Source organism: Pseudorasbora parva, chromosome 11 (genome assembly GCF_024679245.1).
Source record: "Pseudorasbora parva isolate DD20220531a chromosome 11, ASM2467924v1, whole genome shotgun sequence".
NCBI lineage: Eukaryota > Metazoa > Chordata > Actinopteri > Cypriniformes > Gobionidae > Pseudorasbora > Pseudorasbora parva.
Window position 1 is genome coordinate 42406733 of NC_090182.1, and position 24490 is coordinate 42431222.

The 24490-nt window shown below is 38.2% G+C and overlaps 2 protein-coding genes across 4 annotated transcripts; both read right to left on the reverse strand.

Annotated features, from left to right (window-relative positions):
- si:ch211-277c7.7 (uncharacterized protein LOC100538111 homolog) lies at positions 1-5184 on the reverse strand. The gene is made up of 4 exons (XM_067456675.1): positions 4750-5184; positions 4585-4643; positions 4386-4494; positions 1-347 (listed from the first exon to the last, which is right to left on the reverse strand). Exons 1-3 carry the CDS (start codon positions 5072-5074, stop codon positions 4387-4389), a joined length of 492 nt encoding a protein of 163 aa, XP_067312776.1. The 5' UTR covers positions 5075-5184; the 3' UTR covers positions 1-347; position 4386.
- Positions 5185-6651: 1467 nt separating this feature from the next.
- On the reverse strand, positions 6652-23520 carry cpeb4a (cytoplasmic polyadenylation element binding protein 4a). 3 transcript variants are annotated; one of them, XM_067458003.1, is made up of 10 exons: positions 23450-23520; positions 21397-22577; positions 20189-20279; positions 17907-17930; positions 15083-15259; positions 14913-15002; positions 14565-14683; positions 12385-12499; positions 11947-12128; positions 6652-9623 (listed from the first exon to the last, which is right to left on the reverse strand). In XM_067458003.1, exons 2-10 carry the CDS (start codon positions 22513-22515, stop codon positions 9396-9398), a joined length of 2145 nt encoding a protein of 714 aa, XP_067314104.1. In that variant the 5' UTR covers positions 22516-22577; positions 23450-23520; the 3' UTR covers positions 6652-9395. The 3 variants fall into 3 exon arrangements, with proteins under 3 accessions (XP_067314104.1, XP_067314105.1, XP_067314106.1); XM_067458004.1 differs by lacking the exon at positions 23450-23520 and adding an exon at positions 23008-23441; XM_067458005.1 differs by lacking the exon at positions 17907-17930.
- Between the last annotated feature and the right edge of the window lie 970 nt (positions 23521-24490).

The following is a 24490-nucleotide window of genomic DNA, read 5'->3' on the forward strand; positions in this document are numbered from 1 at the left end:
TACATTTAAATGCAAAGAGTGGAAGTGCATGGGAGCCTTACTCTAGTTTAAATTGCTGCTTTTAATTTTGGAAATATCACCATCTAGTGGTCATCTGTAGCTCATACTCATTTCCTCTATAACATTGAATTCATGAGTTCTGAGAATGTAGATGTTAAACTCTTATATACGGCTTATTAGGCATATGCAACTCCTATAATTATTAGAGAGTGAAACTATTTATGAACAATCATATGAAAATGCACAAATAAAAGCTCATCCTATTGCCCAACAGTCTCGCTGACAAATAACTTTGCCAAGTGAACAGCCTTCTTTTCCTCTTTGAAATTCACTGCATATGGTATCACCTGAAATTTAAAACAGATGAAAATCTGTTGTAAATCAAACCTGACATTCAAGAATGTTGATTTGTTCAGAAGGTCTTAAAATGTTCATCCCATGATTGCTTGTCATTATTTATGTTCTTCACACAGATCTTTCTCATACATGATTCCAGTTTTTCCTAAGAAGGGTTATACACCGATCAAGCATAAGGTGAAGGTAAGGTGAATAACACTGATTATCTTTTCATCATGATATATTAGGCAGCAAGTGAACATTTTGTCCTCAAAGTTGATGTGCATGTTAGAAGCAGGAACAATAGGCAAGTGTAAGGGTTTGTGCCAGTTTGACAAAGGCCAAATTGTGATGGCTAGACGACTTGGTCAGAGCATCTCCTAAACTGCAGCTCTTGTGGGGTGTTCTCGGTCTGCAGTGGTCATTATCTATTAACCCTCTGGTGCTCGTCAGTCATTTCAGACCGAAAATTTTTCCGTTTTAAAATGTTTCTCGAGTTCACACTTACATCAGTTAAACAGAGTAAAGATTATGCGTATTTGGCGTGCTGTCCGGGGAGGGCTCCGGGCTCGGAAATTTTGCCCGAACCCAGAGTATCTCTTTTAGCATTAGGTATGCAAACACACAAAAAAATTGGGGTCATGATTCGAGCATGCTAATTGGTCGTAAAAAAAAAAAGTAGCGTTTATTGTCTTCGGTCATAAATGACCGACCATAGGAAATGAATATATTGAATATTTGAATATATGAAAATGAATATAATGAATATTTGTGTGTACAATTTACAAATCGGCCACAATGTTGAAAAAAAGTACACAGCAGTAAAGGGGTGACACTGTAAAACATCAAGAGTGTGATATTGACACATCCACTCTCACACACACATACGCACACTTCTACACACACACCTATGAAAAACTAAACCTATGAACCACATTTTTAATTTTGAAAAATCACAGCTTCATCTGAAAATTATAAAACTTGGTGACTGACTTTTCTAGCATTAGGTATGTAAACACACAAAAAAATAAGGGCATGATTTGGGCATGCTAAGTGGTCGTAAAAAATGACCCCCATAGGAAATGAATGGGAAATCTGCAAAAACACAAAAATGTGCAGAATATTTGTGTGTACAATCTACAAATCGGCCACAATGCTGAAAAAAAAGTACTCAGCAGTATAAGGATGACACTCTAAAACATCAAGAGTGTTATATTGACATATCCACTCACACACGCATGCACAAACACACTTATACACACACACACACACACACACACACCCATGAAAAACTGAACCTATGAACCACATTTTGAATTATTAAAAATCACATCTTCGTCGGAATGATATGAAAGGTGACTTTTCTAACATTATGTAAACACACAAAAAATTGAGGGCATGATTTGAGCATGCTAAGTGGTTGTAAAAAAAATACTCCCACTTGTGCTCTTCGGTCAAAAATTACCACCATAGGAAATTAATGGGAAATCTGCAAAAACACAAATTCACAGAAAAAAAAAAACCATTTCTAACAATTTTTTATATATAAATAGTATTTGATATTTTTTAAATATATATTCAAATCCATCTAAAAAATTTTTTTACTTAAATGTGTTGAAAAGTGAACTAGGGAATTCACAAGCCCCTCCATGGAGACCTCTAGTGGATTACACCCATGGTTGCACAATTTCTTAAATAATTCCAAAAGAGGGCGCTAATCTGTCTTCAAATATTATTTTGAAGGCCTAGTCTCTATTTTAACCTAAAATTATAATTATTGCATAAATATTAAAAAATATTTCAAATTATCTCAAAATACAAAATTAAAAAGAAAAAATATTATTGAAGAAAAATAAATTGCATTGGTTTTACTGGGGTGGAGGAAGTTTAATTTTTAGGTGTCCGGTCACTTATGACCGGGAAGACAACCAATGCAACCCCTAAACGATGAGCACCAGAGTTAAAAGAGGTACAAGGAAGGAACAGTGGTGAACCGCTGACAGGGTCATGGATCATATCCACACAAGGATACCAAGGCTCATTGATGCACGTGTGGTCCGATTAAACAGATGAGCTACTGTAGCTTAAATTGCTCAAGAAGTTAATGCTGGTTCTGTTAGAAATGTGTCAGAATACACAGTGCATCATCGCAGTTTGCATATGGGGCTGCATATCCACAGACCAGCTGACCCCTCTGCACCGCCGAGAGCACCAACAGTGGCACGTTAGCATCGGAACTGGACCACGGAGCAATGGAAAGAAAGTGGCCTGGTCTGATGAATCAAGTTTTCTTTTACATCACGTGGATAGCCAGGTGTGTGTTAAGTGTACATCACTTAACTGGGGAACACATGGCACTAGGAAGAAGGCAAGCCGGCGGAGGCAGCGCGATGCTTTGGGCAATGTTCTGCTGGGAAACCTTGGGTCCTGTCATCCACGTGGATTTTACTTTACAACAATGCTTGGGTAGGTGGTACGTATCAGACCACGTACCCTCTTTAATGGAAACGGTATTCCCTGGTGGCTGTGGCCATTTTTTAGCAGGAAAATGTGCCCTGCCACAAAGCAAAAAAGGCTCAGGAATGGTTTGAGGAGCACAAAAATGAGTTTGAGGTGTTGACTTGACCTCCAAATTCCCCAGATCTCAATCCAATCAAGCATCTGTGGGATGTGTTGAACAAACAAGTCTGATCCATGGAGGCCCCGCCTCACAACTTACAGGACTTAAAGGATCTGCTGGACATTCAGGGGTCTAGTGGAGTCCATGCCTCGACAGGTCAGGGCTGTTTTGCCAGCAAACGTGGGACCAACACAATATTAGTCATATTAGTATATATAGGTCATAATGGTATGCTTGATCAGTGTATAGCCTAGTGCAGTCATAGTGCAAGCTGCGTCCCAATTCCGAGGCTGCCTCCTTCTAAGGCTGAATTTGTCATGATGAAGGCCGTCCCAATTTGAGAACTCGTCCAAATGCGTTTCCTGTTAAAATGAAGGATACAACATATTGATCCTTCACAGCCTTCCTTACCCCAGAATTCATTGTGTGCCAGTGATGACAGGATTTTTTTTTTGGGAGAGAAATTGTTGAATTACACTTTTAAACACAAATATTGGGTTTCAACTTACTTGTATCTAATGGCAAAAATGTAAAATTAAAAATAAATCTTTAGTGGTTAAAATGTTGACATGTCTTACTATTATGCAATTATATAGTTTATGCTCTTTATTATATATGCATAAACCATAGTGAGTATATTTAGACAATTTGTGAATACTGTTTTGTTTTCAGACAGTTTAATATAACTTTCAAAAAAGTCCAACATACTTTACTGCCACAGTAGCTATCACAGTTGCTAGGCAACAAGAACTATCCTCCGTATGCTAGACCATCCCATTTAACAACGCTCTGAGCTTCGTGGCCTTGAAACGCACGGCCAATATGAACTAAAAAGTATGAATAATGTCTGCATCATTCAAAGGACTCGGACTTCAGAGGCTGCATCCGTCGAAGGGCCCAAAAAAGTTTGGGCCAAGCGTTGTTAAGTAGGATTGTTCTTGTTGCCTAGCAACTGTGACAGCTGCCTTTGAGTGACAGTAAGGTTTGTGACTTTATATTCAACTGCAAAACAAAACGGGTCTAAATATGTTCACTATGATCCATTTCCGTATGATAAAGTGTATAAACTATATAATTGTATCTTAGTAAGATAAGTCAACATATGAACCACTTTTAAGTTTTATTCTATATTTAATATTATTTTACATTTGTGTCAATATATACGAGTAAGTTGAAACCCAATACTTACGTTTAAAGTGTAATTCAGCAATTTCTCTAAAAAAAAATCCTGTCGTCACTGGCACACAATGAATTTTGGGTATCCTGGGTAATATATTTTTTATCCTTCATTTCACAGGACGGATTGGGACAGCCTTCCTCGCACCACTGTGAGGCAATAAATCTTTGAAGGGTGCTGCCTCTGGGGCACAGTGACAGCACTTTCTACTTTGGGGAGAACTATCCCTTAAACTGCAGACGATGGGCAAACCTTATTTGCTCCGGCTCAGCTGCCTCAAGGCGAGTAACCTCTCTCTGATGACACTGTTCTCCTCCAACATTTTCTTGATTGTGCTCAATACATCCTGTTTTGTTTGTGACTGACATAGTCATGGAAAAATAACAAACCACAGGTCATAATAGTCCAAATAAAATGGTATTAAATTCTTAAACTATAATACTAAACCCACCATTTTCTCTGCTGATTGAGCATGTCTCTGTGGGAATTCAAAGGTATCAGACGGAGGCTCTATTTAAACACACACACAAAGCACAACAATTGCATCAGAACATGCAAATAAATGCATTCTGCTCTACAGAAGACTGATACAAGAACCTGTGTGTTCTGCACGCACCTCCAGGAGTGGCATGTTTGGCGCACTGTGATTTCCCGCCTTCAGGTGCCCTCAGATTAACTGTAGATCTCTGCGAGGTCCTCATATTCGTGTAAAACCTCAAAAGATAGTTAGTTTTCTTCTGTCTTGAAAAACACGGTGTTATTTCAGGACTTTTGATGTCAAACAAGGATGAGGGGGTCTCTTGAGTGAACCTGAACCTGTTAATATTCCTACTAAGTTTATGGTGTTTGTTATTTTCCCCAGTACGCCCTGCTTTCCTGTCAGTTTGGGACGGCTGAGAGTCGAAGCTCGGCGTGTAGAGTAATTTACGGTAAGTTGCCATTGTTATCGACGTAACCACACTTTACAAACTAAAATAAATTATTTAAAAAAGTTTTGTTTCAGGTAAACTGTTCAAACGTACTATCGCCAGAAGAGGGCGAGCTCATCAACGGTCACTTCAGGTTAAGAGGCGCACAATCACGCGCACAGTACAAATAACCCGATATGCCCTTAAAGGAACAGTTCATTATTTTTTCACACTCATGTTTCATGTTCCAAACCTGTATGGTTATGTAATTTAGGGAAATGCGTTTTTTTCTTCTTCTTCAAAACAATGAAACTATACAAATGTATATATGAACTATATAAACTAAAATTATTTATTAGCAATATACACAGCTTTAAGTGAGGAACAACCAAACTCGTTATATATTTAAAATACTAGGCTAGCTTTCAAATATAGCGCATAAATAGCACAGGTGTCAGTCAGTTTTTGTTGTTGTTGTTGCTGTTGTGTATTTGTGGTACAAGTAGCCTACTACAAAAGTCCTATGGTCTTGGACCACTCTGATGAACACTCAATTTGTAATTTTAAAAATTAGTTTTGGGACAAAGTGACCTGAGGGAAGGACGAGGGTTCCATGCTGAAAATCAACCTAATTTGAATATTGTTGGCTGATGCTAGCTAGCTGACTAGACAGCTGGTGTTACCTTGAGGTAATTTTTAAATGTATAGCCTAAAGTCCAAATATTTTTGTTAACCACCTAGTTAGATTACATTTGTTGGAAAGTCAAAGGATGTGATGTTCATAACTAGTATGATGGGGCATTTTACCCCAGAGACTAGGTTTGAAAAAAATTATATTTTCCTTAAATAACACGTTCTCCCTTACTATCCTCATATCATAACTGTAATGTTCTGCAAAACAACATGCTTTAAAAAAATAAAATTATATATATATATATATATATATATATATATATATATATATATACACACACACACACACACAATGTTATCAATACTACAGAAGTGGACTTCCATTTATGTTATGTGGGAGTGATTGAATTACCGCCAGAGGGTGCTGTGTGCCTCATGCAGTAATCATGTGTAGGCGGCCTCTAAATCAGAGGGCCTGCATTAAGGTCCCGTGCTCAGACCTAAACAAATGCTATACTGTAGTACCAGTAGATGATTCACAGATAGAAATATGCATCGCAGCACGGGAAGCTCTAAGTAATGCATGTCCATACAGTTTAGATTTCTGTACATATATCATGATGAGGCCTGCCCTCTCATACAGCTCCATTAACACACCTTAAAGTTGTAGTAAAAACAGTAATCCATCTTAGTAATTAGAGAATAATCAAGGTCTCAACCTGATGTCCTCCTCGTAATCATAACAGGCCTACTGGAAGCATGCTCTGTATCAGACAAGCTAAAAATAGATGTTTTTGACCCCATTCGCAGTCAGTGTGCCAGAAGCTTACTGCATTTCCTATTGCACTCTGTAAAAAGACGATGCATAATACTTTGATTTTATTTTGGTTGAGTTCAGTTGAACACAACATGAATTCCAGATCAAATTTCCCCATCAAAAGGTTTTATTGATATCCTTCAAGACAAGACCCCCAGCATTTCCTGCAATCAAGTTTATTCATTCAACATTTCACATTACAAATACTTTAAGCATTCTGTTATAAATATTTAACCGCAAATAAATCAAGACTCAACTACCAAAGCACGTGTATGACTAAATGATATTTTTCTTTACATATAACTCCATATGGATGTAAAATATAAAAATTAAAACTTTTAAATGACATAGCAAAAAAATTGTTCCTCTTATAAAAATCTATTGATAAATACACCTTCCCATACAGTTATAAACTATGTAAATTTAAATAAGCAGGTACATAGAGAATTTTCTGAGTTTTTTTCTTATCCTTCTGTAGACATGAAGCACAATATAGTGATTATTAAAACTAGAAAATCTAATAAGTGTACGGATCAAAAACTATAATCAAAATGACAATTATTACATTCCAATTAAAAATATATCAGTAAATGGTTGAAACATTATTCACTTAATATTTACATTGTAGTCACAGTAGCATGAACTCAAGTAGGAAAATATGTGAATACATAAAAGTAAAAACACCCAAAATTTCTGTGGTATTTTCTTTTTCTTTTTTTTTACTGTATAAATCAGAGAAGGTTATAATGGCTGAAGGAGAGTTTGTGAGGTGGTGCATGTTGAAAGAAATGGTTTTGCACGAGAGTGGTTATATTAGACGTACACTGTAAAGGTCTCTGGGAAAAAGTATTGCACAGATCTCACTGTCAATTTTTTGAAAGTGTATTCAAGTAAACCCTGAATCAATATATGACTAAATCACCCTCTTGTATACTTCTTTTTGTCAACTAGTAAACACAGTAAAGTGGGGTATGCACAGTTTGTGCATGGGTAACGTACAGAACTCAAAATGGGTTAAACCAAAACCACTATTAAAGCAAGTGAAAATAATAATTAAACCCTAACTTGTTAATTTAGCTCATGCGTACCTAATGAATACATTAACCTTGTTGCCTCTCAGAATTATACATAACAGTAAACATAGATATTTCAATATGGAACATTCATCATTGTGATACAAGGTGCATCCTAACATTTCTCTAATTTACAACGTTAATTATTTTATTTTCTACAGCCAATAATGAGGGAGGTATCATCATTCGTATAACTGATAGAGGGTAGGTACTGGATAGGTATATATTTCTACATGTACCACACATTTTAAGGAATTTGTGTCATGCTAGATTCAATATTTACTTTGTCCATTAAGATAGAAAAGAACACTGTTTGCATTTTGCAAATATTAGATATTAGTTTTAACAATACAGTCACCTATATACCTATATATGTGACGAGCTAGGGATTTCAGAACGTAAATACATAAAAACCTAAACAAAATTATATTAGCTTTTTTCTTTTCCTTAAGGTATTCTTGCATCATAACCAGATCTCTTAGTAACAAAAGGTACAAAATCTATATTCAACAAGTGAAAAAAAAAAGTTATCACAAAAGGACTTTCCATTTGTGGAAAAAAGTGACTTGAAAAACAATATTTAGAAAAGTAGTGCATAATGGTTTTACGTCCATGACAAAATAATTAGCTATAAAACACAGTACAAAAATCAGCAGACCATGTAAAAAATAATATTTGTTTTTCAAATTCTTTGAAATGTGCTCAGCTACTGCAATGCTCAGTTAGAACACCAATTAACCCATGGCAAAACCCATGCAGTAAAACACTATCAATGCAACACATGGTTATTCCTCATTAGCAAATACTACAACATTGAGTTAGCTTTTAGCACAAAATCCCTGACAAATGAGCCAAAGTTACTGCCATAACCATTACAAGAATCATAAATACTTAATTGAATAGAATTATTTTTTTTAAATCCATTAAACCAATTATATTTTAAGGTTTCAATTCATTGTATCAGAGACAGTAGGACATCTCTAAGGCTCATCTTTGGTTTGCCTGACCAAAAACCTGTGTATCGAGCACAACAGTCACATCCTGTAATATCACTGCCTCTCTGCAGTTCCTAGTTGTTGTCCTTTAGCCTGCCTTAAGTCTTATGCTTGATTAAGTAATAAGTAACTTGGATGTAGTTTAATAGTAATCTTTGTTGAACGCTTCAGGATTGGGTTCCTGAAATATTACAGTGTCTTAAGCATTGTTAGGATTAGAACCTCTAAAAGATTTTAACAACTACTAATCTTTTTTCTTTTGGCTAAATCATAAAGATTTGCCTTACATGTGAGAACCAGTCCATATAATCCATTCCAGAAGTAGGTTGCAATCTCTTGTTAGTTGTTACTGTGCATTTTGTTGAAAGGAGTAACTCTGATTCCACATTTGCCATGCAACCATTTAAGATTAGTCAGTGAAACAGCAAACCTCAACATTAAAGTCATATAAATGAGGCTTGACCCCTTACATTTCCAGCCTCTGTGTGTATAGCCATCAACAGATTCAAGTGAAAATGTGACCCATTACAAACAGAAGATGATGCTCCAAGAGAATAAAGATAGAACAGTAATTCAAGTCAGGCTAAACATCTATATATATATATATATTTGTTTTTGTTTTTTTAAATCTAATGCATTCAAGTCTTCATGCGCACCAATGTAGCTTTTCAACAAAAATCAGGATTACACCATTTTCTTTTAGCATTCGCTTCTGCAAAAAAAATTAAAAACTTAAGAATAAATACAATTTTAGACTTAAAAAAGAACTCTAAATAAAAAGACTTAGCAAAATGAAAAGTGCATGTATACGGATAGCACAGCCTTGGCCTCCCAGATCAGTTCCAGCGGAAGGAGATGTGGCGAGGCCGGTCTCCTCCCTCCTTCACTAGAGGCTTGTGAAACTCCCGTCCGGCACGCGAGTGAATGGCTGCCCAGCAGTATTCACAGTAGTACTGAAGACAAGTGACATTAGCACAGAAGAACGGAGCAAACTTGCCCCCACAACGCGTGCCCTGACACTCATCACACAGCTGGTCATCCAGTACATATGGCTTCACTTCCACCTGGGAAAGGCAGACACTTTTAGCTTAGCACATGCAAAGGTAGGCTGGCCTTGACCATTAAGAACAAAATAATTAGGACAATAAACCATTTAAACAAATAAGACAAAGAGCCCGACATTGTTGTAGTACACAGTAGATAAGCCTCTAAAAAAGATAAGAGATTGATTTTCTTTTTACAATGCAAGTAACACAAAACTAAACAACTTAACTGTTTATTTACAGACCCGTACCGGTAAAATGAGTGGCAATGAGCACATTTTCAAAAATTGTTATGGTTACCTTCACATCGTCAAAAAAAAAAAAAAGTATGGAAAAAAAGTATGCAAAAACAAACAAACAAATGACTGAGCTACACAACAAGCAAGTTAAAGATTCCCACCAAATATCTAAAGGAATTTTTCTCCAGAATACCACAATTATTTTATTAGAGACAGACAGCCTATAGTATATTAAGGGGGGGTAAAGGAACACTCAGTTTCAGTCAATCTCATGTCAATCTTGAGTACCTATAGAGTAGTATTGCATCCTTCATATCTCCGAAAAGTCTTTAGTTTTATTATATTTATAAAAGAAATATAGGCTGTACCGAGTCTTTCCGGAAAAAACTGAGGCGTATCGTGTGGGCGGAGCTAAAGAATGATGAGTGCGAACAAAGCGGTGACGCCCTCAAGCGTGGAGAAACCCATGGCTATAGTTTCTCAGGTAATAGATATATGATCCAGAATCATTCGGAGGCTGAAATAAATTGAACAGGAGAAACAGCAACAGCAGGACGTCCGTCTCTGTGGTATGTACTGAATTTAGTGGCCTGTCAACATTTGTGTGTGTTTACTCGCAGTTTATGAGGACATGATTCGGTTTATGGACTATTGTATGCGACTAAACATTAGCAGTAGCAAGCAAAACGGTTTTGCACATCAGACTAGTGTAACGTTATACAGAGAACAACAATGGAGTAACCGTTAGCGCATTTGAATGACGAAGCACGCGATCGTGTCGTTTACTGATGTTTACTCACGCGACGAGCCAACAGCACAGACACTTGAAGCAGTTTTACTCACCGGCTGCTTCCAAAGCAGGACCGAACCTTTATCGCTCCGTCAAAAACACACTTCTTTGGTATGATTTGCTGAAGTCCTGTAACAGCAGTGACCGTGGACCGTGAAGCGATGTTGAGAAGCTTCCCGTCATTTCTGCGTTCAAATCGGTTCAAATGCAGCGCTGCCTTCCCGGAAAGCTGTGCTGAAGCGTTGAAGTCGCTTGATGTCACCCATAGGAATAAAGTGGACCGCTGCGCGACAGAAGTGTTCACAGACGACTGGATCTGCAGCTGAGCGAGTGTTTATGGGCGTGCATTTGCTCTCTCGCTCTAGTCACGCGCGCGCACCCTACCGGGAGAAGAGCCCGTACGGCCCATACAAGGACCTTCCGTTCTATCGACGTCAAGCCGAGCCATACTCGAAAAAAATTCTCAGAAACTTGTGAGAAACCGGAAGGAGTATTTTTGACACAGAAATACTCCATCAAACATCCAACATTCGTTTTTGAAACTTTGTCTATGTTTAGGATGGGAATCCAAGTTTTTAACAGTGTAAAAAGCTCAGTAAGCATGAAACAGCTTTTCACCCCCCCTTTAAGATCTACTGTACTGGACAGATCCAATATAAATTTAACCCCAGATGTTTTTCCCCATCAGTTAACCAAACGTTCACTAAAGACATAACCAATGATATTTCGTGTGAATACTCGCCAAGACAGATATTTTGAAGTACTGTAATTCTGTGTGTGTGTGTACACATCGGGATCTGTCAGTCAGGAAAGATCATTTTCATGGACAAAGGAAAGGTACTCCTACCAGAAAACATACAAATAAAGATACTTTTAGACATTTAAATACTATTTGGAGCACTGGGATCGCTAGACCAGGACTTAAATTAACTTATTTTGTGTGAAAACCTCGAAATTAACTAAAATCAAAATGTTTCACTTGTTTTGCCTGTAGCTCAAAATGATCCTGTGGGCATTCTGACTCATTTTGCCAGTACGGGTCACGAATAGAGTAATTTTAGGGACCAAACATAAACTCTTTCAAAAGGGACTGGCTAAAGAACCTTCTGTGCAAAAACTAGACAGTTTCATGCAGTGCAAAGATTCAGCCAGAGGGCCATATAAAATGTCTGCCGGCCAGAATTGAAAAGCCCTGCAGTACATGATGCAGACATCTGATATATGGAAGAGCTAAAGAACTTTGTTCAGCAAAGCAAAATGAGCTTGACTATATCAGTTTGTATATACATTGCTTAAAGCTCCAGCCCCCACTCACCCGTTTATCGATCTCTCCGTGTTGCAGCTGCACAAAGCGAGCGCTGATAGCAGCAATGTAGCTCTGTTGATTGGAGAAGGCCACCCGTCCAGCCCCTTTAGGATACTTCAGCTCAGGGTCAGTGTCAATGCCAGCATAACACACCCCACCGTACAGTCTGTCCATAATCATTGCAAGCTCCACTGTCATGGGGTAACACATCAATAAAAAAATAGAAAAATTGAAAAAGGGATCACAAAAACACTCATAGAATAAAAGCAGGTTAAAGCACGATTATTGCTTTATTATTTATTCTAGATATTTATATCTATTTTATCCAGCACCTAGACTAAGTTTGAGTAAAGTGTACTAGAGGATTGATACAACATACTGCAAATAATCGACAAAAACCTTAATAAACCAAAATCATTTGTGGGATTATCTGAAAGCCAAACAAACCAGCTCGTAGAGGTCGTGGAACCCCCCCAACAAAGATAGTTTTCCTGGGGTCAAGGGGCTGAGAGCCGTCCATCACAAAATCACTGTCGTTCAAATTCCAGGGTCGTATCTGAACCTAAGTATACACAATCAATCAGTGACTTGTCATTTGCTATACAGCAAATACCACTTTTTGCTTCTACTAAACTCTAATGGTATCGGTAACAATGAAGCAGTTTACAACTTTCAGGTTTACATATATTTAAAGGTGTTATGAACTGGCTTTTTTATATTGATGTCTGAAGTCAACTAATGATGTTTGTGTTGTTTTTACATTCAAAAACATCATAACTAATAAGTAATAGGCCATTTTCTACACTGGTTTTGAGGCTCTCTCCTGAACGCTGGGTTTTGATGGGCATGAGGCACTGGAGACTTGGATGTAAATGCCCACGGCTAGGATTGGAGAAGATTTGCATATTTAATGAGCTTCAGTTCCACTGTCATATCTATGCCCCTGTCAGTTCACATGAGCGAGATATTATTTTGAAAGCGGCAACTGCAACTTGTTTTATCAAACAATCAAATGATTTATTTCTCATCCACCCGCGATTGTATTACATGGCCCGCACCTGCACGATCGGTCAATAACCGTACACGCGCGCGCCCAGTTCATGAAAGAATTTCTGCCAACAGCCGTACGTTTTGGTAGCCCGTCTGGTACAGCCCCGGGACTAGTACTATTACATAAAAAGACGTTTTACTCACATAAGTTTGTGGCACCATTCCTGTCGGATTCAATATAGAAGGAACAACATCGTGTCTGCAAATCCACCTGAGACTTGTTTACAAACGATTCCGCAGTGAAATGAAGCGAAGACACGCATGTCTTCCCCACGTGAGCTGGAACTTCATTAAAAATAAATAAATCACATTCCTGTGATATTCATCCGAAGGAAGCTTATGCAGCGACTGTGTTCTTCCACAATATCTTGCTATCTTCTTCCACATGTTTATTGCTGCTGGCTAGTGTGATCCGATCAGCTCCGTAAGTCGGTGGGCGGGGCTGTATTAGACATGCTGTAGAGGCGGCATATAGTCACACGATGACTTAAGGATGAAGCACATGCTCGTTTTCTGGGCCTGGTGTCTATAAAACCTTTTTTTTGACTAAAAAGGTTTTTAGCTCTGAAACTTACAGGATAATCTTATATTATCATGACCTTTTATATATCAAAAGCTCAAGGGAAAGTTAATTTCTCAATTCATCACCCCTTTAAAAATGCTCTACTAATTTTTCAAGACAAGCTTAAAGGGTTAGTTCACCAATTTTTTTTTTCTTAAATTCATTCATTAATTCCTCACCCTAATGCCGTTTCGACACCCGTAAGACCTCTTCGGAACACAAATCAAGATATTTGTGTTGAAATCCGATGGCTCAGAATATTTTTTGTGTGTGCAAAAAAATAAATAAATAACTTCTAAAGTGATGGACATTTTCAAAACATTTCTTCATAAATCTTCAGAGCTTAATGAAAAAGCGCATTGATGCATGATTCGGATCGTGTGTCAAACCGCCAAACTGCTAAAATCATGTGACTTTGGCGATCCGAATTATGAATCGATACACCACTTTGTGAAGCTTCAGAGCTTTATGAATCAGTGTTTTGAAATGTGAGATGGACTTTTTAACAACGTCTTTAACGGGTCTTGAGAGAGGAAATTACATTGTTGCAAATGGAGGCCTCTCTGAGCCATCGGATTTCAACACAAATATCTTAATTTATGTTCCGAAGATGAACGGAGGTCTTACGGGCGTTGAACGACATGAAGGTGAGTAATTCATCTCAGAATTTTCATTTTTGGGTGAACTAACTCTTTAAAAATAAAAATCAGACAGGAACAGCAGACATGCAGCCTTTTCATGAGTTCGCCTGCTCATCCAGTCCTGACGGCTAATGGTAAACTAATTTGGCTTGCTGTCTTCAAAGAAAGCTCAAACCCGAGGCTTCCATAATGGTACTATGTACAGGAAGAATGAGAGAAGTTTAGGAGAAAGAGGAAAGGTGGAGGCATGCTGGACGACCTATTGTCGCTAGGATGGCGCAATGACTGTTGCTTAGATAAGTTTGTAATGATGATTGACGGGACTGAATGATTAGGTTCCTCATGAACACTAGGAGCTTCATTTAATATCTTACTGGTTTGTCTTTGATTGTAGGGCTAGAGACACAGAGATAGAGCTTCCCATCCTCTTCCATACAGGCGTCAATCAGTGCCTGGACTGAGCTCTCGTCTTGAAATAGGAGGAAGGCATAACCTGGAAAACAACAGGTTCACTGATGGTATGCAAGAATCAACCAGCAGTCACTTTCTGTAACCTTCACCTGTAGCCTTTGCTTGATATTCATCTTGAGCTTGGCTTTAAAAATGGTTTGCATCTACGCTCCCCCATAGAATTACAGAATTAATGAGCTAAAACGAGAGAAGCTGATGTCTCCAGGACTCATTTCTCAACAAATATCCTAGTAAATGACTCTGAAACTCACCTTTCGGTGGAAAATAAGATTTGCTTTCTGCTTTGTGAGGCCAGTCCACAAACAAATGTCCAAAGCGTCGAAAACTGGCAGTGATCTCGTCTGAAATTGTATACACAATATATTTGACATGTTAGTTGTGGTTGTTCCTCTAGAAAATACTAGAGCGCAACCCTTCTTACCTTCATCTATATCCGGAGGTAGACCACCAACAAAGACCTTGCGAGAATAACGCTCAATGCGTTCACCATTCTGGTGAGGGAAACCGTGTGGTGAGCCCAGTCCACTCAGACTCTGATCAGACCTCTCATCTTCTCCGTAACTCCGCTCATCCTCCATGGGAAACAACGATGAGTGACCTGTCACACAATAGCCCCAAAAGCAATTTAGTGGAACTGATACTGAATCACTTAACAAACCTTTAGATTCAGATTCAAACCTTCCTATGCAGTTTGGAAAAGTATGAAATTTGATTTGAGTAATTTACTGATCTGGAAAAGTAGGATTTCCCTTATACAGTTTTCTGAAATAGAAAACAAATGCATTTATCATACAAGCAGAGGTGATTTCATAGCCAGTTTAGTGATGGATTAGCTATTGTGAAACACTTCTGAATGAATTCAAGGCATGCGTTTTAAGCGAGTCTCTCTTTGAACTTCTATAAATGTGCATTTGCCACTTGAACCAGCAACAGATAAAGGGCCAACGATCCTTTAACTGAGACTGTTTGGTGATCATTTAACATCAAACCTCGATTACAGTATCAAACCGATGTGTCAGAGGAAAAAATATGCAGTAGGGATGTGATTTTTCCCCATTTACGTGGATTTCCGAATTTTCCAACTTGGAAAGTGTGAGCTGCGTGATACTGAAATGGCAAAAAAGTTATTGATATATATATATATATGCTGTAGTGTATTTCAGAAACCTGAATCCTCTTTCAGTTTAATAACAACTCGCTTGCAAACAGCCACTGGCTTAAAGAGTACTGGCAGGGGAATGAAAGGTAACGTTTAACGTTCTTCTGCCCATGGAGCAATTCAAAGGGGGAAACTCCCATGGTGGCATATGGGGTAGAGCGGTAAACTTTTGAGAAAGTCAGTCATAGTACACTTCCATTTCTTGGACTGTACTATAGCTGACTGTACAAAGCCACATTACTCGCAGTTGCCTGGCAACTTTACGATTTGGCAATGCATGATATCCAAAATGTAACATTTTGATAATAAAGAAAACAGGATATCAGAACTAGTGCTGAATAATTGCATTTGCGATAATATCGTGATATGATAAAACACGATTTCGTAACGGCAAAGGCTGCAATTATAGTCTGGTCACGTGAGACGCAAGCATAAAGCAGTCTGCAAAAGCAGTGTCAACTTATGCTTAAATGCCAGGCCAAAAGGAAAGAACAATTTGCGTTTAATCAATCCCTGAACTTCTATTTTAACTGCAGATGCGCAATGGCACTGTGTGCCTTTTAGAAACACCTGTATTCTGCTTGCTTCAATTTCCACTCACACAATAAAATAATATTTCATAACGTTCAGAAAGGTTGACACGAATCACAATGACATTCACGGACTTCATTGCACAGGATATGTGTATACAGAAGGCTTTCAGTTTCAAATGCTCGCGCCGCACTTTGTAAAGAGTGCTCGTGCATGCATCTGTGTGCGTCTCAAAATGCTTTTATAATGCAAAATTAATCTAAAAACAGTTAGTAATGTCTTAAGGGATTAAACAGACATGGAAAACCACATCTTAAATTTTAAAAGAGATCTGTGCATTAGTGTGAATGCAGATCTCACACTGTCAATGATGTCATCATTAATAATCAAACGACAGTAAGGATGGAAAAAAAGAAAAAACACCTCACAGCTCTTCAGTGGAAAACATTCAGATACTCTTAAATACTGAAAGCACTCTTTGTTCATTGCTTGTAATGTTTTTTGTTCCTCTTTATTATTAACTAGCTTATGTTTTAAAGCTATATTATGCTGCGGCCCAGGCAGGTTTTTGAGCCCGTAAGTTACGACGTCAACCACGACTCATGATTTTGTAGCATTCCAGGCAAAGTCACGCCAAACTGCCCGAGTGCCAGGAATTGCGGTAGCTAGATGTAAACAAAGCATGCCGGACCATACGGGGCTTAATGGACGTCATGGGTGTAACAGCCGTTCCAGTGCACGTTCACGGGTAGAAGGTTGGAAAAACATGGGTTGCCTGGAACGCAGCATTAGTTTATATATTTAAACTTTCAATTGTGTATTTTTTTTAAAAAGTAGGTTACTTATTTAAAAAAAAGATTACGCTTCAGATCATGAGGTGCCTAAAGATTCCCACCATTACAATGATTTATTGCTCATCTTTGTTGAATAATACAGAAGATAGAGCTTTCAAAAATAAATTGCAATCGCAATATTGAGATAAAAAAAAAAACAACAACCACAATTTGATTATTTTCCAAAATCGTTCAGCCCTAATCAGAACCATAAATATTACCATTGTACATTTTTAATTGTTCCGTAAAATAAACAGTGATAACACTAATATTTTTATAATGATAATAATAATAATATCATCAATAATACTAATAGTTAAATTAATACATTTATAAAATGTAATTAATATATTATTGTTATTAAATATGTGATTGTTTAATTTTACAGTACAATATTATGATTTTTTGCAATTAAGATATTTCTTTATGAATTTTATAAAAGAAATGTGAAATAATATTAATAAAGCTGTATGAAACATTTATGTTAAATATGGTCATGGTTTTGAAATTTGAGTATGGAATTTAGAAATGGAAAATTTGTTGGATCCCTAAATCAACACACGTCTTCATTTGAATACAATGAGAGATCAAAGTTTCTATACACAACAGAGTACAGAAACCTTGCCTGGCAACCAACACAATTTAACAAAGGCATGCTGTAACTTGAAAAAAAGTTACATGAAGCAACGGACAAAGTATAAATATACTTCCAAGATCTTTACCTCGTCGCCTCCCGTAATTCCTTGCTGCATGTGAAATAAGACAGAAAAAACTTGAGCAAAGACTATTGCAATTAGAAGCTATAGGTCCTAAAACACCATTGGTAAAAATGGATGATATTTGTATTAAATGCACAATAGCACATATAGTTAGCAGACACAAACCTACAGGTATTGGAAAGCATAGTATCCTACATCACTGCGATAAAGCAAACGCTGAAAGATAATCGGGTTCACCACATTTTTGCTATTCAAATATACAATTCATTAAATTCTATATTATTAAGAATTATTCAATGTTAAAACATCACCTTAATTTACAAAAAGAAAAAGTACTATAAATTATGCAACCAAACAAGTTCTGTGCAAAAACATGTCAAAGTTTCCAAGGTTTGTCCTAGATTAGCCTTCTAATCCTGAAGGGAACTTGGGTGATACAGTGGAGATCAAAATTAGAGAACAACATACAATTTCCTAAATTTCAAGGTCACTGCTTAGTCCTTTTTGAAATTATCCTAACAGGAGCAGAAGGGCAGTTTTTTAAGCATATTTCACAAGTTAAATATATTTTGAAGTACAGTATACAACTTAAGACAATTGAAAAATAACGCTGGTCAAAATTAGAGAACACTTTCAGATACCTTCAGGCTTTGGGTGTTGAGCTGGCACTTGATGCTAATTTCCGTAATAATCTGGCAAACCCTATCTAACTTGAAGTAAACTTTCCAATTATCACTGATTTTGCTAGATGGCAAGCCACTCTGAGGTTACTGAAACCCTACGACACCAGGTAGTCCAGATGAAAGCCAAAGGGATGACCCTTTCAGCTATTGCAAAAGAAGTTGGTCATTCCAAATCTGTAATTTCTAGAATATTGAAGCTTTACAAAGACACTAATTCATTCAAGTACCCAAAAAGGTACGCAAGACCAATGCACGAGAAGACAGAACAATGCGGAAACTTTCAATGTGGAATCAGTTCAACACTGCAGCTGGAATTACTCGCCAGTTCAGAGCTGAACACAGTAAGGATCTGTCTCGCCATACAGTGTCTTGTCATTTAAGAGAATTCAGACTGAAAGCTCACTCTGCAGTGACCTAGCCTCTCATCAGCAGAAACCAAAAGGCTAGACTAACATTTGCTGAGGAGCATGTTGTGTGAACAGAGGAGAACTGGTCCAAAGTTAATTTTAGTGATGAATGCGAGTTTAATTGATTTGTGTCTGATGGGAAACATTATGTTCGGCATCAAACTGGGGAAAGATTGAACCCAAAGTGCCCAAAGAAGTCAGTGAAAGATGGAGGAGGAAGTGGCATGGTTTTGGGGATGTTTCTGCAGCAGGAGTTAGGCCTATTATCCAGCTACATGGCAGGACATCAGAACCTTCTTCGGCAACATGTGGTTCCTTCACTGCTAGCATCTCCCAATCAGAACAATGGTATACCCACAGCGAATCTTCCTTCAAACAATGAATATCAACAATATTTCTGAAAAATTTTTTTTTTGAAAGTTTCTAAATTTTTCTCTAATTTTGATCTCCACTGTATATTAGGAGAGCGTCTCCATGTCCAGTATTTCAACCCATTCTGTGTCTGTGATTACTAAAACACTCATCCTATGGCAACAATAAGTCACAAATCACTAACAGATTGCACAACTAAACTTAGAACTGGGTTGTGCATGTGGATTACTTGAATGCAGGAAAACATGAGTATGTGGGACGCTTTATATTTGTCTTATCTGTTATGACAAGTATGGAAATAACATAGGTTACATATTTTTGACTTTGGTTGGGAAATAAAACATAAAATAGCAGATAAGATACAAAAAAAAAGGAAAGAAAATCATATTGCAGAAGTGATGCAACATACACACTGAGGCAGCAAACAGGGGTGCATTCACTGAGTGTTTGAGATGAGATTACAACATACTGGCCAGTATATCCAGATATTAATAATAAAATTCAACAGATTTTAAACCCAAAATAACAAGGTCATAAAACAGCATGCATGATGCAAATATAAGAATCAAAGCCAAGTAAAGGCTATACTTGGTTATATTGGGAAATAATCTGTAAAATTCGTTTAAATTCATAACCAAACCGTTAAATATGCTATGAATAACAGTCACAAATTCATGTATAAAGTAGATATTCTGTTTTCTGGGACTGGCCTAAAAATTCTAAATGACTGATCATTAAATTTAGTGACTTTTACTAGATACTCAATATATTCTCTCAGAATCATATGAGGCAGGATCTTCAATGATGGCAGTGAGTAAAGTACCTTTCAAGGAATCCTGCTCGGCTCTCATGATGTCGATCAGAGAGTTCTCTAGAGAGTGCATGCTGAAACCATCAAAGGACCGACTGCGCTCCTGTAGAAATGACAAAGGAAACTTGATTAGACCCTGTCATTCTGTCTTAAAAGTAATAAATGGATTTTATAAAATAATGCAGGCAAAGTTCTACGATATCACCAGTTTCTGAAACTCAACCTGCTGGCACGTTCACATTATTTTGTTTGTTTGAACTTAAATATCAGTAAAAATGCAGACACCAAACCATTGGGCATTTTTACACCAATAGTGCCATTAGATCAATGGATTCCTAAGCCTAAAGACCTAAAGAAAAGAAGTCATTCTCTGTGTAACAAGTCTGTTTGCTTGCAAAAGAACCCATGTTTCGCAATTCAAAAATGTACATGGCATCTGTAGTCACCTGATTTAGCCTGGATTGACCACAAACACTTATTTTGATGAACTGCACTATAACCCTTGGGTGTTTCAGCACAACAATCCTGTGCTTACCAACAGAGAAAGCCTTACAAACAATACAAGGTTTGTTCTTGGTATTAGGCTACAAACTGAACAGGGAGGACACACTGAGCATGTGAAACAGTGAGTGTTTACAGTTACCACTGTGTTTAACACAACAACATACAGTTCAGACTCACTGCTAACAGGTAAATCGTACAGTTGCCTCAAATAATTGCTAGATTGTGTTCCAAAAAGCAATATTTGGCAGCCATTGGTATCAAGTCATTTGTTGGTATTCCATGGTTACTAAATCTATGATAAACAATTAGAAATCCCTGATATTTATCAATGTTAATATCGTGACAATTGTGCAGAAATAAGTGGCTAAATGAGTTTCACACTTTCCAGTTCTCCTCTGGTTGTCCTGTGCCATCCCCCTGATTTTGACTCACTCATCCATGTCTTTTTATATCATTGACCATCACAGCATGCAGAAGTGGAACGACAGCACTGCATTACTCATCAAAGCTTTGATCTATTACATTTATCTAACAAACAGGCCACATGAGTGCTTTGTCACTATCAGATTAGATTAGGTCAAAGGAAGCAAATTCAGAAAGGAGGAATGAGACAGACAGACACACACACGCCTTTGCTACCATATTACCTCTAAACATGTTCCTCCATCAAAATCATCAATAGCTAACCATCAAAAGAAAGACAACGCTTTAGTTACCTGAAATGGAAAGATGCTATCATTGCGATTTATGTTATCCTCCATCCAGGGTTTAGTGTTGAAGCTGGAATTGTTGCGGGGATACTTTTGTGTTGGTGTCTGGTTATTTGGGAAAGACTTCTTTAAAGGCGAAATCGAGTTGAGGGGATTGACCCCTCCATTCAGCCCTCTTCTATACTCCCGTCCCTGAGAGCTTCCCCAGCCTCCGTACCCTCCACCTGGGCTCCATGAAGTTGAAGACGGGGTGGAAGAGGGGCTCTGATAGCTTCCCCAAGGTGATGGAGGCTTGCTCAAGTTATTCCCCAAATGGGGCAACTGGTTGAAAGCAGCACTGCGGTGGGAAAAGGGAGGCGGGTGGGGGCTGGGCGAGGACCTGCGGTGCTGATTGTGAGGGTGCTGGAAGTGGGGATGATGAGATGGATGGTGCTGAGATAGAGGCCCTATCTGGTGGGAGAAATTCCCCCCAAATCCTGTATTGGTGTGATGAGAGAAACTTTGAAATAGCAGCGGAGGTGGAGCATTGTTAGTAGTAGCAGCTTGATTGAAAAAGCCAACCTCTTCAATCAAGGTGGAGGGGTTAGGAGGTATAGCAGTGGACCAGCTGCTGAAGCCAGTAAGGGACGATGAAGAAGAGCTACTGGACTGTGCTAAAGTACCAATACCAGACGTCTCCTGATAGTCAAAGCCTGATAACACCGGAGAGTCAAGCCGCAGCGCCTCTTTTCCGTTAGCATTCTCCATGGTCCCTTTCTCCAGCTGGTTCTCCTCCGGCAGGGTGTTGTCCAAATCTGATATGATTCCTGGTGCTTCTTGGTGACCTGGCGTGGAGAGCGTCTGCTTGTCCTGTCCTTCTTGACACTCCAGTTGCGGCTGTGAAGCCTTGGACGTCTCAGACTCCAAAATATCATCTTGCATGTTAGAGTGGGTCGTCACAGCCGGGAAGAGCCAAGCAGACCCAACACTTCCACCATTGGTAGTGTTGTTGTTGCTGATGAAAGCTGGAGGGCTTGGAGGAGCGGTCTGGTGGTGGACCGTATGCTGCAGGTGTGGATGAATTCTTACAGGGAAAACAGATTTGTTTGCAGCGTTGTTTTTAACCAGAAAGCCGTAATCCCCCATTTATGTAGCTTAATCGAGTAAATCTTCACTTGTGTGTAATTCCCTCAGTTTTTCTTAATACCCTTGTGTATGAGAGAGAAATGAGAAATATTTAGAATACTAAACAGCTAATGAGTCATATCTTACAGCCAGTATAAAATGAATCATACATGCATTTTCTGTTTTGTTTTTATTTCACATACGACCTTTGCATTCATTCAATCACACACAGCTCTGCTCTATCATGGATTTATGCACTTTGTGTTTTTTTAAAACGTGAAAAAAATCAAGAGGAAAAGACGCTGCAACGAGAAACGCCAAGCAGTGCAATGTTGCTTTAGTCGACATTTCTTCCATCAAAACGGGGTCGTCTCTTTAAACACATCACGACAAGTCATCATGACACAGGCCACCTTATCTTATAATTCAGCACGGCCGCTGATGGAGGATTTTCACGCACGCATTTAAAGCATTGTCATCGCAAAACGTTTCAAGAAAATGCAATTGACCTACCGGCGTTCTTCCTTATTTCAGCAATGACCTCCTCGCTCTCAACCATTTAAATACAGGAAAATGTTGATGACGTTTCAGCCTATGTGCGATAGAGGTAGTGTCCCCCCTTGGTCTAAATTTTACCTTATAATGCTCAAATTTACAATGACGCGTCGATTAAATCCCACGGTTGTGATGCCAAACGTTACTCGGCGTATTTCTGGTATATTTGCTTCATAAGCAACGCTAAATGACTTTCAGATCCCGCAATGCAAACGACAGCGTTCGTGTTCTGGTTTCTTAATGACACCGTGCATCGCAGTCGGCGTTATAATAAAAGACAGCGGGTCAAAAACGATCACGCGTCCTCGTCGAGCAACCATTCACACTCGACACATTTTGGCTGTTTTTGCCATAAGATTTTTTTCCGAATCCACACTGAGAATGATACAGGTTTTCTTACGTTTCCAAGTTGCAAGGACGTGCTGCAGATGACCATGGTTTGTGAGTGTTGCAACCGACCAACCAATCCAGTTGAACTTCCGTCTTTAACCCCGCCCTTGTATAGTAGAATCTCCGCCCAGGATTGAGCAAATGCGGACTTTGATTGGCCCCGAGAATCCCAACCACACCTCTTTCTCAGCCAGTTACCTTCTATCGCCGATAGAAGGGTGACTGTACCTGCCCAGAATGTAAATATATTATAGAACCGGCTTTGAAATGTTTAAATATTTGCTGTCTGTCGACATTGTGCACATTTCTCTAACAATAAATAATGTACAGGGGTGTCAAAATCGTACATTTAGGGGTAGGCTACAACAGCTTGTCACTGGGGCAGTGCCATTAATCTTAACCCTTATCTTTGTACCTTTTTTTACTCCTAAAAGGTGAATATTAGTTACATAGAGTACATATACGTATCTTAAGGTATTACTAGAACCTTTTGTGGTAAAAAACAACAACAAACAAGCAAAAGTCCTGCCAAGATGTCCTTTTAAGGGTACTGTCACAGTAACATGCTGTTGTTAAGTACAATTTTGACACCTTTTTTCTCTGTGTATACAGTATATAATTAATTTACTGAGTTCCTGTAATAAACCAACATATCTATAAATAAAATAAAAAAACAGGTTGTTTTGTAATTATTATATTATCAGATGTAGGCTAATAAAGCAACACCGGTTGAGAGATATTGGAGGTTTATATGACCTTTTCAGAACATTTGAGTTTATAAGAGCATTATCTTGGTCTGGAAAACGTATGCTTCTGGCATGCTTGACAGGATGAATAATTAACATGTCCTATCAGTTTTGAAGAAGAAATACTGGATGATGGTAGATTGTTTCTCTTCACATTCATTCAGTCTGCACATGGCTTTTACTAATGGGCAGACACAGTCTATATCTTTTTAATGATGGGTTTAGAGGCTCAGGGATGCCTTCAGTAGGCCAGTTCGAGTGCTCACTGCAGCCTGCAATCCCATTAAAGTAAGCTGCTACTATTT

Bases quoted from the DNA above. Each gene is read 5' to 3' on its own strand.
- cpeb4a (XM_067458003.1), bottom strand. From the start codon at position 22,515: ATGGGGGATTACGGCTTTCTGGTTAAAAACAACGCTGCAAACAAATCT. The intron at 14,684-14,912 runs GTGAGTTTCAGA...GTTGTTTTCCAG, and splicing joins ATCTTATTTTCCACCGAAAG to GTTATGCCTTCCTCCTATTT. The intron at 9,624-11,946 runs GTGAGTGGGGGC...TGCCTTTCCCAG, and splicing joins ACGGAGAGATCGATAAACGG to GTGGAAGTGAAGCCATATGT.
- si:ch211-277c7.7 (XM_067456675.1), bottom strand. From the start codon at position 5,074: ATGGCAACTTACCGTAAATTACTCTACACGCCGAGCTTCGACTCTCAG. The intron at 4,644-4,749 runs GTGCGTGCAGAA...GTGTTTAAATAG, and splicing joins CAAACATGCCACTCCTGGAG to AGCCTCCGTCTGATACCTTT. The intron at 4,495-4,584 runs GTGGGTTTAGTA...TGACTATGTCAG, and splicing joins CTCAATCAGCAGAGAAAATG to TCACAAACAAAACAGGATGT.